This window comes from Rhinopithecus roxellana, chromosome 10 (genome assembly GCF_007565055.1).
Source record: "Rhinopithecus roxellana isolate Shanxi Qingling chromosome 10, ASM756505v1, whole genome shotgun sequence".
NCBI classification, from domain to species: Eukaryota; Metazoa; Chordata; class Mammalia; order Primates; family Cercopithecidae; genus Rhinopithecus; species Rhinopithecus roxellana.
In genome coordinates this window covers 69437189-69453984 of record NC_044558.1, presented here as the reverse complement: position 1 = coordinate 69453984, position 16796 = coordinate 69437189, and the positions used below count along the sequence as shown (strand labels likewise).

Below are 16796 nucleotides of genomic sequence, written 5' to 3'. Positions count from 1 at the left end.
TCTGTGGATACTGGACTAGCCAGAGACAACCTGAAAGTCCCCAACAACTGCAGCTCTGACCAGAATAGAAAGAAATGGACCCTGGTAAAGACATGGACTCAAAAGGATTTGAATGGATGTGAAAGAGGGTGAAAGAGAAATTGCTCCCTGATGACTGGCTTAGAAGACTTGATGGATAAGGTGGCTATTTGCTGAAATAAACTAGTAAGGAAGGAAGAAATGAAGATTCAGGTTTTGGTGGAGGACGGTAAATGGGGAGACATGAATCATGGATGAGATAATGAGTTCAGATTGGGGTCTTTGGATTTAAAGTCCCCAAAGAAATATACTGGGATGCACTGGATAAAAGCCTGGATTTGGGAGCAGAATGACCTTTGTATCAGCTTCAAACTCTGATGCTAGGGAAAAAAAATTAAACACCCTGAACCCAGTATTTCTGCATGCAAATACAGATAATAACTGCCTTAGAAGAGAATGGTGAAGAGTAAGGTGAGGCATAAAGGGTACAACACACAGGGAAGTTAGGTAACTTGCCTAAGGCAACGTAACATATAAACAGTACAACTAAACTTTGAGTCCACATCTGTTCTCAAAGCCCTTGGCTGCTACAGACAGCTATGTAGAATCAGTCTGGGATTGTCTTCTTACAGACTGAAGGTTCAAGGATAATGAAATAGAGATAGCTACATGTTCTTATTTTCAACTCCAGTCTTAAATATTACATTGCCAATATTAATTTTATGCCGTTCTAGATTTCTACAATCTTGTGATATTTTTCCTAGTGGAAGAATGCTGTACAGGATTGTGCATGGCCACTATTCATCCCAGATTTTCTGGGACAGCTTTTATTTCAAAATTCCACACCATTATCCTCACACCATTGAAATGTCCTGAAAAAGGAAGTATTTCTGTATCCAGCCTCTGTACCAGAAGCAGCACAAAAATATTGTATTCAGGAAGCCTTGTCACCAGAGGTGTTGATGTGCAGGAGGTCCACAGTGCACCTTGATGTATAGGGGCAAACTGGTGGAGAGCATGCCATAGAAATATAAGAAAACTATTGCAGTAGAGGTGCCTGATTTGATTTAGTATATCATATGGTAACTACTAAAAATCTGTATTTCTAACAAGTTATCAATCTCTATAGGTGACTCTCATGCACAATAAATTTAGGGAGCTTCTGATTTAGGAAAGGATCCTCTTAAGAAAGAGTCCTACATATCAAAGATAGTCACTATACATTGTCAGTCACAGACTTTTGAAATCAATTAGTCACTGAAATTTGAAAAACAAGACTTAGCAGTACTTGTAGAGATTATCTAGTGATGCAAGCCCTTTTGTGAGCATCCTTCTGTGCACAGTAGCAGTTTCTATTCAGTAAAATGTTCACTTCCCAAATGGAGCAGAACATTTTCTGTCTCACATTCTGGTAAGTCAGTGTTTTCATTAAACCAGATGACTCTGCAAGTGGAATAGAGGCAGAGCATGTACTGTATCTATTGCATTGAGATTTATGAAAAGCAATATGAGATGACAACTGTCAATTGCCAGTGGCAGAAGCTTTCTTTTAGGAAGAATAACCTGACTCTCTGAGGTCATTGCTATTGGACCCCACTGAACCAAAAGCAACCAAAACCACTACGAGTATGATTTTAATTAGGACTTAATACTCAAAACATTTTTTTAAATTCCCAAGGTGTGTTTTTCATTGGACAAAGTATTTTACTTTAGGGTTATAAGTTATATGTAGACTATATATTGTTTTTAAAATAATTTTTAAAGTTTTTAATATTCATGTCCATCAGAAAGAATAAGTTCAGAATGGATCTGGATGAGAAATAATTGAGAAGTAGAAAACTTTAATTATTTTCCAGATCAATAATTATTTATGAATAATTAAGGGGCCAGATAAAAATTTATTAAAAATTCCTAATTGTGGATGCAGGTGATAGTGTGTCCTAGGCACTGAGTTGGCCATAAGCTTGAAATCTAGGCTTTAATATAGTCATATAGATTCCAGTAAAAATGGATTTCAAATGAGTAAAATGAATTATGAAGTCATAAAATCCTGGGTAATTCCACACATGTTTCTGAAAAGTTCAATATGCATCTAGTTATAATAGCTGCAAAACCTTTTTAGAGTGACTTTGGGGAATCGCCTGGCAAAATGCATCACTGAAACTTCCCACCTCCTCCCTCCTATCACTTCCTTATTAATAGCTCCACGCTTTGAGAACCCACTTGAAACTTGAAACATTATTTTCCTCATGGATTACTTTATGCATTAGCATAAAAATTCATTTTCTAGAAGATGAAATGATATTCTTACCCGTTTCACAGCTGGGTCCAGTGAAGCCTTGTGGGCAGGCACACACATTAGTGGCAATACAGGCTCCTCCATTCCTGCAGCCATCTTTGCAAAACGCTAAAATAATTCAGATACATGATTTTAGCATTTTAGAAGTAAGTAGTTTAATAAACTCCAAACCTAGCTTTTCATTATCCCCTTAGAGATATGAACATCAAATTCTAAAAGTTATTTTAATTTTGTTTTCATGTAATATTTCCCATACATGTAAGAAACTTCAACACAACTTGTAAAACAGTACTCTCTCCAATGTTAGAGGAGTATTTCACCCTTAAAACAAAACACTCAAATTTATTTAAACAACAAACAGCAAATTTGCACAATAGGAAGTACATTAAAATTCAGATTTCTTCTCATTGTAACAATCCACCTTGAAAATAAACCTGAAAATGGCAGTTATCCTAGATGGAGCAAACCACCATCTAAAGAACGAGACCACGAAACAGGAAATGGTTGAATCCCATGGGGCTCTGACCATTTTGCACACTAGCCGAAGTGCCAACATAGTAGGAAATGCTCCATCCTTCAAAAATTTGTAAGCGGGTCCTGGTAATGAATTAACCAATAGTAAGAAAAATTCATTAGAGTGGTCTTCAGGGAGACTCTTAAATTCCTCTGCTAAGGCTAGGTCAGAATCAGGATCAAGGGCAAAGACACTGTATAACCTGTTTCATTAGAGTGGTTTTGGGAATGAGGAAAGTTGTTCTGTGAGTAGGAAGCCGAACCATTGCAAGGGAGCCAAGGTCTGTACCATTGCAAGGGTGATCTCTTGAAATGTGCTGTGTTCAAAGAAGTGCAGAAAAGAAGGAGAAGAGCAGCAAGACAAGTGAGCACAACAAGAGACGAAGAGAAAAACAAGATGGTTGGGACTGAGCCCCCTTTAGAAGCTTTTATTTCCACTTTGGCTTATTCTTTGGCTCTGTAAGGCTCAGCAGCTGCTTCCTCAGTCTGACAAAGTCTGTAATGAGTGAATTAGACCAGCTTGTTCCAGGCATTAAGGCAAAAGTTTTTTCTACAGTTTTCTGGCATGTGCTTCCTCTAGTTAGGTAGAATATACTTTCTCAGAGTAATAAAATGTAGAAATCTGAAATTCTAGTGATGAGTTAAAGAAATGGACCCAAAGAGTCCATTTGGCTTCTTTGGTTTAAACCTCATAAATGATAAAGAATGTGTCTGCCAGACCACGTTCATATGTTCACCAGAGTAATTTGCAAGGTTGCAGCATGTTGATACCGCACAGAACTCATGTTGATCAACTGCATGTTGATACCGCACAGAACTCAATGATTCAGCTCCTACATTTAAACTACTTATCTCTCAGATTTTTCCCATTCCCAGCATGGGAATTCCCAATAATTGGGAATTCCCAACATTCCCAAAGCTATATACAGGAACCGAACAGTCTTTATTCGGGCAACCTGTAGTCCTAACTTCCAGAAGGAATTTATAAATCCTTGAAAGTTCTCCTTCTTTCAAATACAAGAATTGTCTGTCTGCATATGTTCATAACTTTCAGAGTTCTTTATTTTATGAACTTTATTCTTCATACTAAATAGGAATTGGAATCAAGCAGAAATAAGAGAAAAGCTTTAGGGCTCCTAGATTAAACCTTAAGCCTAAGCAAACTCTCAGAACATTCCGGTGATTTGGAGAAAGTCCTAAGGACTTAGTTGTATTGTATCCACTCATGCTTTGGAAATACATTTCAAGATCCACAGAGGATCCTTGAAACCTCAGACAGCACAGAAATCTATTTTTAGATTATATGTGTATATGTATATATCCACATATAATCTAAATACACATACATACATATACATATGTATACATACACACTTTGTATATACATATATATACGTATATATATACAAAGTGTGTATATATGTGTGTGTATATGTGTACATATGTGTATATATGTATATACGTATACATATATAATGTAGTTTTCCTATACAGACATATTATGATAAAGTTTAAAGTATAAGTTATGCATAGTAAGAGATTAACAACAGTAATTTATAATGAAATAGGTCAATTATAACAATATGCCAACATCACTACTGTTGCACTTTGGGGCCATTAACAGTAAAATAAAAATTACTTGTTTTTGTTTTACCCATTTTGAGTTAGTTTTTGTACATGGTGTTTGTTTTTTGTTTTGTTTTGTTTTTGTTTGCTTTTTGGTGGAGATGTTGCCCAAGCTGGTCTCAAACTCTAGACTCAAGCAATCCACCTGCCTTGGCCCCCCAAAGGGCTGGGGTTACAGGTGTGAGCCACCAAGCCCAGCGAAAATAAGGTTTACGTGAATACAACCATTGTGATACCTCAGCAGTGTATTTGATAATCGGGAAGGCTAAGTGACTAATGGTGGCTAGTTGTAGACAGCATGGACACACTGGACAAAGGGATGAGTCACATCCCAGGCGGGATCTCATGCTACTCAGAACGGTGCACAATTTTAAACTTAAGAATTGTTTATTTCTAGAATTTTTGATTTAACATTTTCAGACTGCAGTTGACCACGGGAACTAAAACCATCAAAAGCAAAACTGTGGATGAGAGGGAACTACTGTACTATACATTCTAAAAGTCTAGCTTTTCTCAGGATTTGTTTAGTATTTCCAAGCAAATTTTTGTGGGATTTGGACCCCGAAATAAGTAGGCCTTCTTCAAAACGACCTACACTAATGATTTCCATGGAGTTTTGAAAATCAGGGTAATCCTCTGGCCCACCCATCTCTGGGTACAGTGTATTTTTGTCGACCAGGCCTTAGGACCCATCCGCATAAGACACTGCATTAACTACTATTCCTTGTTCTTTCCTACCTCACACAGACACGGTACCATAGCAAACTGATTTTAGTGAACTCTGAGATGAAGGACACAGTATATTTGAGAAATCAGCAGTTTTGAAGCTTAAAATGCCTAAATTGGATAAATCATATGACATTATAAGGGATGTAAACGTTATACTATGGGAGTTTGTAGAGTTTCCAAAAAGGTCTTCTATTTCCCCTAGGAGGTAGGAGGGAAAGAGGACAGTGGGGGAAAAGGTGAGTTAAGGATTGTGGTGAACTACAGTTGTATTGTCCACTGATGGAAACAGAAATCTGATTTCAACGGGACATTTAAAAGAATGATCAATTGGCATTAACAAACAAGCTAAAATAGGAAACTATAACATGTAGAGAATCAATATTCATGTTAATTAATCTTCCACAGTAGCGTCTGACAGCTCACAAGAGAGGGAAAAAAAAAAAAAAAAGCTGTCCTACTGACTCAAAATGGAGGTGATTCACATGGTAGCATAACAAATAGGTTGACAACGCTGTCAGAAAAATAGCTATGATGATATATGCATGTTTCGTCTCAAAAAGAAACATCTGAAGCTGGGAGAGTGCTAAACTGAATGAAAAGGAAGGTTCAACGAAATTAAAGATCAAAAGGTGTAGAAAGAACAGACTGAGCAAGCTGGAAGAAAAGGGATTAGACAATAGAATGTTGAAATTTAAGATTTCCAAGATGGAGCAGTTCTCCACAAAAATGCCCAGGATGAAAACCACTGTGGCTAAGGTCAAGGAACATTAGGTCAAAGGAGCTGAATGATTTGGTCACTTAAACACTGAAGTAACCCAGGAGGATGTCAAGACCTGCGGGAAAGACTATGAGCCACACACCAAAGCTTTTGATGTCTCTAGGAAGTACCTGGAATGTACATAACAGTAATGATAACGTGTAGAGGAAGGTAGAGAGGGATTGCATTGCACATAATGGAAGAGGCATTGGCATTTCAACCTTTTACCTTTGCATGTTGTTCCATTCCCTGTATAGCCCGGCTTGCAAACACAGTTGTGTCCTCCAACAGTGTTGAAGCATAAAGCATTTTCATCACAGTTGTGCTGATTTGTGATACACTCATCATGTTCTGAAATGAGGAATACAATTTTGTTACTCATAGTTATATTTCCAAAGACAGTATATTTTAAACTACACCTTCAATCTTGGTTATTGCATGGTAAATTCTTTCAACCACAGACATAACAAATTATAAATTACAGAAGAGCTCAGATTTTGAAGTATTATATACTCCTCTTGATGTACGTATAAGTTCACACATTCACAAACATTGAATGCAAAATAATTTGGACAAAAGGCATACCAACGATTGCAAGAAATAGAGAGGGGAGGCAAAGATGAGGATTAATTCTAGAAGTAGACTCCAAAGTCAGCTGTATACAGTTAATATTTGGGGAGGTACTCTCATGAAATAAATCTGTCACCTAACTCATCACTGTAGCATGTGAACGATGACAGGGAGGATGTGAAATTGTATTGCTTTGTGAGTCATGACCTGTAGGATAATAAAGCTGAAGTTCTAGGAGTTAGGTGCCTGCCGTTAACACCTGCAGCCACATTTCCAAGCCTAAAGATATTTATGCAAACTGTCTGGGGAATCTTTGATTTCTTTAGTAAGTTCCCTCACTCTGCAAAGAAAGCATCACAAATCTATTAAAAGACAAACTTGCTTTTGTAATATGTGCAAATACAAACTTTAGAATATGTAATCAATATAGTATCTGCTCTAACTGCTTGTAACTTGAAACTCTGGAAAGCATTGAATTATTTCATCCTTACAGCACCCTGTGGGAGACGCAGAACCATTATCATTGTAACCATTTTCAAGATGACTCGATGGTGGCTCATAGTGTTTAAGTATCCTGCCCAAGTTCACAGGAATATCAAGTAACTTCAGAATTCTAGCTCAGCATTCAGCAAAGATATAAATGTAAGGAATAAATACAGTGAACATGAGAAAGCAAACAAATCTAACATCAAAATAAAGATGAGGAGGAAATGAAATATGTAAGAAAATGCACACAAATTAGTTCAACCACCTAAAATCCCTACAGTGGCACTACTTCGTACTCAGTCTTTTACATGAATATTATTTAGGCCTAAAACAAAATACATACTTTAATAAATTACATTGATTGAGCCATTAATTTCACATTATATAAATCATGAAAACAATGAAAGATTTGATTTTACTTTAGAACTCTGTATTCCAGACATTATAATGGTAACATATCTGTAACTTGTCTTTGGCATAATAGATGTGTAACTTGTAATACATCTGTAAATTGTCTTTGGCATATACAGTTAAGATCAGACCAAAACCACTTACTTCAACTACTAAAATAAAATGCCCTTCGTTTTCTTTTTTAAAAATAAAAATTAACATTTTGCTATTGTATTTTATGTCTCATTCTACATAAGCACAAAGTTATGATAGCTTTAATTATAACCCTGTAATTACATTCATAGAGATTATTCCCAATAATCCTTTAGAGGAAAGAGAGATTTTAATCACCAAGGTTCCAAAACTGCACAAATGGATATATTATTTTCCAAATTCCTGACTGAATAACCAAAAATTTTACAAAATTCCACCCTTATTGTCTAGTATCACAGAACATTTCACAATTTTTATAAATTCATGCTTACTACTGGTAGCTTAGAAAAGAGCTAGATTACACATAGGTCTCCTAATTGAGGCTACCCTTGGACCATCATAAAATTTCAGAAGGGCTAGAATGGGCAGCATGCCTACCTTTGGGTTCTGCTGCCTGAAGCAAAACAAATCTACACTTTGAATGAAGTTTGCACCTGCTGCCAATTTTCTTCCCAGTGCAATTCAAAGTGCCACAGTTAATCTATAAATCTTTATATGGACAGCCGTAGGCCCTTAAGAGACAGCTGCTGATTGATTTGATGCTGTTTTAATCCCTGCTTTGGTTGTCTTTTTAATTAGACCATACTCACCAGGTAGAGAAAGGACCTAACAAGATTCAGTTTAGCACCTAGCATGATAATGTTCAATAAGCGCTAAATAATTACACAATCTGGGACCTGGTTTCCTCTGTTGTCATTTACTCTCAAGGGTACTGAAATGAGAAAGTGGGCTCCTAGGCAATTCAAAGGCAAATACAGTTCTGAAGGCTTTAAATGCCTCCATGCCTTTATATATACGTATATTGTTCCCTGTGACTGAAGTGTCCTTCCCCACAGATTCTCCTGGAAGACACTTAGCATTTTTAAACATTACAATAAAATGTCACATGCTGTTCGAAGACACCTTAGTCTTCCCCTCCTACAGAGTTAGGGGCTGTTATCTATTTTCCCTAACACAATATACAAGGTTCTGTTATTCTCTTTTATTGGAATTTTATGTCAATTTCTCTTTAGTTCTTCATTCTTAAGCTCCACTCTGGGACTGTGAATTTTTAGACCAGAATTTTGTATTTTTCTTTGTATCTCAATTTAAACATTCAAAGAATATTTCTTTTTTTTTTCTTTTCATTTTTTTATTATACTTTAAGTTCTAGGGTACATGTGCATAACGTGCAGGTTTGTTACATATGTATATTTGTGCCATGTTGGTGTGCTGCACCCATGAGGCCAACATCATCCTGATACCAAAGCCTGGCAGAGACACAACAAAAAAAGAGAATTTTAGACCAATATCCCTGATGAACATCGATGCAAAAATCCTCAATAAAATACTAGCAAACCGGATTCAGCAGCACATCAAAAAGCTTATCCACCATGATCAAGTGGGCTTCATCCCTGGGATGCAAGGCTGGTTCAACATTCACAAATCAATAAACATAATCCAGCATATAAACAGAACCAAAGTCAAGAACCACATGATTATCTCAATAGATGCAGAAAAGGCTTTTGACAAAATTCAACAGCCCTTCATGCTAAAAACGCTCAATAAATTCGGTATTGATGGAAAGTACCTCAAAATAATAAGAGCTATTTATGACAAACCCACAGCTAATATCATACTGAATGGGCAAAAACTGGAAAAATTCCCTTTGAAAATTGGTACAAGATAGGGATGCCCTCTCTCACCACTCCTATTCAACATAGTGTTGGAAGTTCTGGCTAGGGCAATCAGGCAAGAGAAAGAAATCAAGGGTATTCAGTTAGGAAAAGAAGAAGTCAAATTGTCCCTGTTTGCAGATGACATGATTGTATATTTAGAAAACCCCATTGTCTCAGCCCAAAATCTCCTTAAGCTGATAAGCAACTTCAGCAAAGTCTCAGGATACAAAATTAATGTGCAAAAATCACAAGCATTCTTATATACCAGTAACAGACAAGCAGAGAGCCAATTCAGGAATGAACTTCCATTCACAATTGCTTCAAAGAGAATAAAATACCTAGGAATCCAACTTACAAGGGATGTCAAGGACCTCTTCAAGGAGAACTACAAACCACTGCTCAGTGAAATCAAAGAGGACACAAACAAATGGAAGAACATACCATGCTCATGGATAGGAAGAATCAATATCGTGAAAATGGCCATACTGCCCAAGGTTATTTCTAGATTCAATGCCATCCCTATCAAGCTACCAATGAGTTTCTTCACAGAATTGGAAAAAACTGCTTTAAAGTTCATATGGAACCAAAAAAGAGCCCGCATTTCCAAGACAATCCTAAGTCAAAAGGACAAAGCTGGAGGCGTCACGCTACCTGACTTCAAACCATACTACAAGGCTACAGTAACCAAAACAGCATGGTACTGGTACCAAAACAGAGATATAGACCAATGGAACAGAACAGAGTCCTCAGAAATAATACCACACATCTACAGCCATCTGATCTTTGACAAACCTGAGAGAAACAAGAAATGGGGAAAGGATTCCCTATTTAATAAATGGTGCTGGGAAAATTGGCTAGCCATAAGTAGAAAGCTGAAACTGGATCCTTTCCTTACTCCTTATACGAAGATTAATTCAAGATGGATTAGAGACTTAAATGTTAGACCTAATACCAGAATGTTTCTTAAATAAATGATTGAAAGAATAGATGGGGCGAGATAGGAACTACTAATTCCTTTGCCATAATTCAAGACAATCCCAGTTTGTTCAATTGTGGACTACATGCCAAACACAGAGCTCTTAAAAATCCGAGCTGTGTTTTCACATTGATTTTACTACAGTGCAGTTTTATTTGATTTTGGATATTTCAAATATTAGTTAAGATATTAGAACATCTTTTGAAAACAGAAAATATTAATTCCTTTACACTATCACTTTAAATCTTTTCACACTACTTAAAATAAAGTTGGTTATAGCTACAATATATGAACTAATGCAAACTGTGAGCTTAGGAAAACTCTTTTAAATGACTGTAGTCTCAAAGAAGATTTTCTAATCCTTCACAAAAACAGAATATAAATGAAGCAACAAGCAAATATTCTGTAAAGTCATCTCAATAGACAGTTAATTATTGGTGCTCCATTTCCAGTTTTGGTCAAATGTCAATTTCTCATCCTTTCTCTGACTCACACTTCCCTGAGGACTCCACCATCAAATCACTAGTTCGCCTCTCCATTTCTAATACTTCCTCCAACACTTCCAATATATAGTAAGTAAAATTCAACAGAATAAGGAGGGAAATTCTAAGGTAAATTTTAAATCAGTATTATGTTCCAGTGTTTAAGAAGAGCATGTCAGGATGTAATAGTGAATAAATTTCAAGATTTATGTCCCACATATTGAAAGGCAGACATTCAGATCTGATGTTTGGAATATCCTTCCAATCTATAAGACTCAATGCCATCTTCATATCCTCAGTAAAAATTTCATGGTTTACTTGATACGACAATCCAACTAACAGCTGGAAGTGAAATCAAATGCATCACTTTCTAGCTCCTCTTCATCAAAAATATCAGCACATGGTTATTTTAATCAGAATTTAATTATTCATTGTGTCTATGAATTTGAAATTTAAATGAAATGAAAAAAAGAAAAATATATCGAAGGAAAACACCATCACTCAACAATACTAAAAGGAAGTAATTTGGTTGTCAATCACTATGAAACATTATACATAGAATTTATAATTGTATAGTGATAGCTAGAAAAGATTTTTTCCTGTGTATCATAATTTGTTTGTTCTGCATCTCTACATACAATGTAAACCTGATTTCATACTAATGATGAGGCGCAATATAGTAAAGTTCTTCCATGGGAAAAAAAAGTAATAATATACGCACTTGGATGCATCTAAATACAGATGTTATGTATAACAATAATGCTTGGCTTTCACTGATTAACCCCTAAGTCAACCTGGGTATGCTAATGTATCTAAAATAATTTTAAGATTCCTATCCAACAGTGTCATCAGTCATAATAACATGGACTTAAGATGAGGTTTAAATTTGGTATTCATATTGAGCTGTTTGCAGTATGAATGTGCTACCTAGAAACAAACAAGTTGCTGTAAAATTCACATAGCTTTCCTCACTGTGATTTCAAAGTAGATGTACAATAGAACACAATCCATGTTCTATTCAAAAATTTCAGTATAATATAAAATGCAAATACTGCAGAAAATAAGAGTGAAAAGTCATCGTTTACAAGTATCTACATTTAAATTAAATTTAGTACATTTTTCTTCAATATCTATTTAGTACTGGAATATTTGGGGGTTAAAAATTATTATAAAGTTAACAGCCTTCAAAAAGCTTACAGTTTAGTTGAAGATATAAGAAAAAAAAACAAAGCTTTAGTAAATGGTTTCATTATGAGAAGCTGCTAAAGTAGAGAAGTAAACACTGCTTACAGAGGGTTGCAAGAGATCAAGGGAGGATCTGGTTGGGTCAGGCAGGAATCCAAAAATGACTTCTTGGAGAACGAAGAATTTGACACGGATTTATTTTTTTTACATGTGTTGGTGAGGGCAGATGCAGATTCCCAATTAAAAACACCATGCATATACTTTGTCTCTTTTGTTTTTGGAATCTCGAGGCCCTTATAAATTTGAATCACACTGAATAATTTATAATAATCATAGCTACGATTCACTGCTTACTACATACCACATACTTTGTTACATATATTATCTCATTTAATCCTTATTTAATCATTTATGACTAAAAACATCATTACAGAAAATTAAAACTTGACTTAGAAAAGCTAAATGGCTTGCCCAGGAACACGCAGCTAGTAAGTAGCAGAGTTGTGAATTACATCTGACTCCAAAATTCAGGCTATTGATTGCTATGTAATTCATTGGCCAACGTATTTAATACTTGTGTTTTTCCTGAATCTAATCCTTTTTTATTCTAGTGTTCTTCTTTATAATTATTCAGTTTTTAATGTTTATACAGTTTAATGTCTTTTTGTTGTATGTAAAGTCTTCTGCTGCTTTACAATTAGGACGGTATCATCTCTTTACTATATTTTATACTTCTTTAAAAACACCGTCTAAAAGGAATCTTAGAATTATAGCACTTCTTAAGGCAAAGGACAGCCATCACTTTCTGTTCATACTAAAACCCACGTTTTCACAAGGTAGAAAGAAATTTTTAAAAGAAAAGGATAACAACATGTTCAAGTGCAAATCCCCGCCAAACAAAGTAACCAGCTAACAGAACTTGGACTCTAGCACCAATTGCCTGCACTTAAAAATCTCTTGAAGCTTAACATTAAATTAGTTTGGTAAATAGACACCTCCAATGTCTGAGAGTCTTCTCCTCTACCACCAGTGGTCAGGCCGTAGAAACACTGTGCATTGTGCTGGATAATTCTGCTTCATCTACCAGCAATATCCTACATCCTCTAGCTGACACCTTTATACACTAGATTCTGCTCTTCTGGTAACAGAACGTAAATGTCCTTGACCATCTAATGAATCATAACACAATGTTTTCATATATCAGGCTGTTAAATATCTGCGAAAGAGAAGGAAAGAAGAAGGGAGAAGGAAGGAAGGAGTGCCACTTTTTTCTTATAGACCTAAAACCAGAAATTTTGGAGTTGTAATATAGAACATTAATTAAACTCAGCTTGTACTCATTTTGGAAGATCTGCAGTGCAATAATTATCTTGTGAAAGTACTGAGGTGCTGTGGACAAGTTCAGAGAGTTGTTTAGTATACTAGGAGAGAGACAGAGTGTATTTTATCAGGGGATTCAGTTGTTGCCATTCTTTTTGGAAAAAAGCAAGAAGTCTCAGTATTGCAGATCCATGGGCTGTGTGATTTGGATGCTCTTCACAAAACAGTGCAGGTCACTACATATTAGCTTTGGTGGGCACACTTACAAGTGACACTTATGGATGGACTTCGGTAAAACCCATTGACATCTTAAGCAATCTAGTCTACAGAAATATTAGAGGAAAATGACTAAGCAGTCATACATTTTTTAGATAAACCATCCCTCTAAACATGTAGTTTGATACTGTTGTTATAAGCTACTCAAGAGCAATTCACACCTCTTCTATGGGCTTCTCTGCTCCAAGACTTATTTAGCATTAATTCTAAGGGAGCTTTTTCTCAGGTTTCTAGTAATCGGATGATAGTTGTGACTAGAGGTTAGTTGTCACTATGTTTAGGGCCATAACCTGCTACAATCTAAGAGAGAATTTACTTATATGAAATTTATATTCCAGAAAACGCTTGGGTTAGAGAAAGTGAAGCAGCTTTCTTTGTGAAACATACACCGATATGTTACTACAGCTGCTGTTTTTCCAACATTTTAAAATTTGAACAGAGGAGTAGAAGATGCAAGATAGACAATACATTTCCTGTGGCTGGAGAAGTATATCAGAGAAGAAAGTCTCTCTGAGGGTAGTGGGCTGACTATGAAGGTATATGATGTGTAGCAGGACCACAGCTAAATTTGAAAGATACAGGAGAAAAAATGAGAAAATTATGTACTATTGTAATGAACAATAACAGGGAGGCAGTGTATATAGTACACATTTTAATTTCCAGACAGGCTTAGTTTCAGATGCCATTTTATCCTAGTTCTATGGACATGAGAAAGTTAGCTAAGCTTTCTAAGTTTAAAATGCGGAAATTAGGAACTGTATAAAAGAGCAGTTGTGAAGGATAAATTTAAAGGATGAAAGTTAAATTGCTGGCAATAATAAGGACACTCAAGAAAAATTAGTTGCCTATTATCTACTTCAGTGGGAAAATTTCTTTTGCTTTTACTAGACAGATGTCTTCTCTTTTCCATTTCATTTTAATTCTGTGGAGAGAACCTAAATGTCCCATAGTGTTTGTTCTCCTCACAATCTTTTCTGAAATCAAATCTATTTTGGACATTTTTCTTGTTTCCGAAATGCCACTACTTTCAATGATTACATCAAGGGAAAATTGTCTGCTGACATATTGAGCAACAGCTATTCACTCTGTTTCTTGTGATTACCTTATTTACTCACTTTATATTATAGAAAAATTTTACTTACTGCCATGTCATTTTAACAGAAATCTATTTTTAATGCTACTAAAGTGACTGCCAGAAGTCATATTGTAAACTTATTTGATGCCCATATCAGTAGCAAATTCCCTAAAAGTCATTTTTAACACCCAGGCATTTTTAATTCACTATTTGTTTCTTGCTCACTGACCACACCGATTCAATTCAAGTCAATACTGACTTCTTGTCATTCTTCAGTTTGCTTGGCAACTAGGAATTTGTTCCGATTTTCTTCTCCTGACATGCTTGGTTAATTTTCTTCCAGTCTTTTCACTGGTGTGCCCAGTCTCCCTTCCTAATCCTTATTTGACCAAGAATCTTAACAACCAAAGCACACTCAAATTTCCTCCTTCTCCTTATAGTAATTTCGTAAGCTAACAAATAGAAACTAACTATGATATATCGTAGAAGTTGTTTAGTGCCATAACAGGGAAAATAATAATAGTAATAATAATGAGAGTAGCTAAATTCTTAAGTGCTTACTACAGACCGCAAAACACTGTGCTAACTGTTTTATATGCAGTATCCCCTTTAGTCTTCATAAAAGGCCTGTTCAGGTAGGTATTATTTTTATTTTTATTTTATAAATGAGAATACAGAGCTTTCTTGGCGCAATTAGGTGCTTTGTCCAAAGTCACATAGCTAGAAAGTAACAAGGCCAGACTTCAGTGCTTTAAAATACACAACCTGCAAACAAAAATCTCATGAAGCTTAAGGAGCTCAAAGAGATGAGGACTGACTGAAGGTTCTGGGAAAGCATTACGTGGGAAACAGGCCAAACAGGTGGCTCTTGAAAGACAGAAAGGGGTTTTAACAAAAGTGTAAAGATGGGAAAGAACACAGCATCTGGAGAAAACACAGGTGCACAAGATAAAAGCATGGGGTATAAGAGGGCCCTCAAGTACTTGAGCTGGCAGATGGTGATGACTAAAAGATAACAGTAAGGAATAAGTATTGGTAGCGTCCAGACTACAACAGAATTTTATTTGGTAGGCAATAAATAGCTGCTTCCAGCTGTAGAAGAAAATGTGGCATGGAAAATTAGAGTTGATTTTAAGGAAAACTAATCTAACAGTAATGTGTAGATGAAGAGAGATTAACTTTCCTTGACAAAATGGGCTTCTCAAGTTAGAAAGTTAGCATTCTTCTCTCTTTTTATCCCTCTTTCTTCCTTTTATTCTTCTCCATTTGAACTAGATTATTATTGAGAGTTGAGACAGAAGTCTGTGCAACACTGAGAGAGGGAAGAGGAAAAGAATGAGAAGGCGGAGGAGGATAAGGAGGAAGGGGAGAAGAAGGAGGAGGAGGAGCGGTGTTGACAACAAAGAAAAACAGAAAGAAACTGAGTGCTTATTACCTGCAAAGCACTGTGCTAAGCAACGTATATATTCAGCATAAGGAAGTACTAAGGACAGAGGAGGAATTACTGGGAAGTTTACAACAAAATCACAAGATTTGAATCCCTTTAAGGCAGGAACCATGTCTTATTCATTTTACGCATCCCAGCCCCTATGATTTTGTGAATTAAACTGTCTTGAATAGAGGGTCTAAAGTATAATGGAGAAAATGATGAAGGAAGAGGGGTAGATTTATACTCCAATTTTGGGCTCCAAAGTGAATCAATATTTGAGTCAAGAGGAAGAAACACTTTAGATAACTTAGGTTCTTAACCTGGGCAAGTGGGAAGGTGGTGATGAGATTAATAGATTTAAGAGAGCCTCTTACCTGTAGGTATTTTGTTATTCTTGTTTGCCTGGGTTTTGTTTGTTTTTTATGGCAAAGAAGAAAATAGAAATAAACAGTCAAAATATAAAGGCAAGGACCACCTTAGGAAACAAAATTTACTCTATTGATGGTGATCATAAACCAAATAAACACTCTTCACCCCAAATCTGTTTAACGACCACCACTTAGATGGTAAACCCTTGGGTCTAATTCATCAATCACCCCCAACATCCAAAACAAAATGACTGGCACAAAATTGATCTCCAATGAATACCTGTTAAGGAATGCATCATTGATTCTATAGTGTGTCTCAATCTAACATGCAAAACACCTGACAATGCTGAATATTCAAGGTATTCCAGAATGGCAATCCTGCAGTATCTCTTATTGTCTCTTCAAGAGCTTGCCCCATTTCCATCC

General features: G+C 35.9%; 1 protein-coding gene across 4 annotated transcripts in view; it reads right to left on the bottom strand.

Moving 5' to 3' along the window:
• NELL2 (neural EGFL like 2) overlaps window positions 1–16796 on the bottom strand; it is a 388158-nt gene that overhangs the window by 103862 nt on the left and 267500 nt on the right. For all 4 annotated transcript variants that reach the window (XM_030939199.1, XM_030939200.1, XM_030939202.1 and 1 more), the window contains 2 exons: window positions 6171–6293; window positions 2330–2425 (listed from right to left, as the gene is read on the bottom strand). In XM_030939199.1, the coding sequence (XP_030795059.1) occupies window positions 2330–2425; window positions 6171–6293 (219 nt within the window). The remainder of the gene's footprint in view (window positions 1–2329; window positions 2426–6170; window positions 6294–16796) is intronic.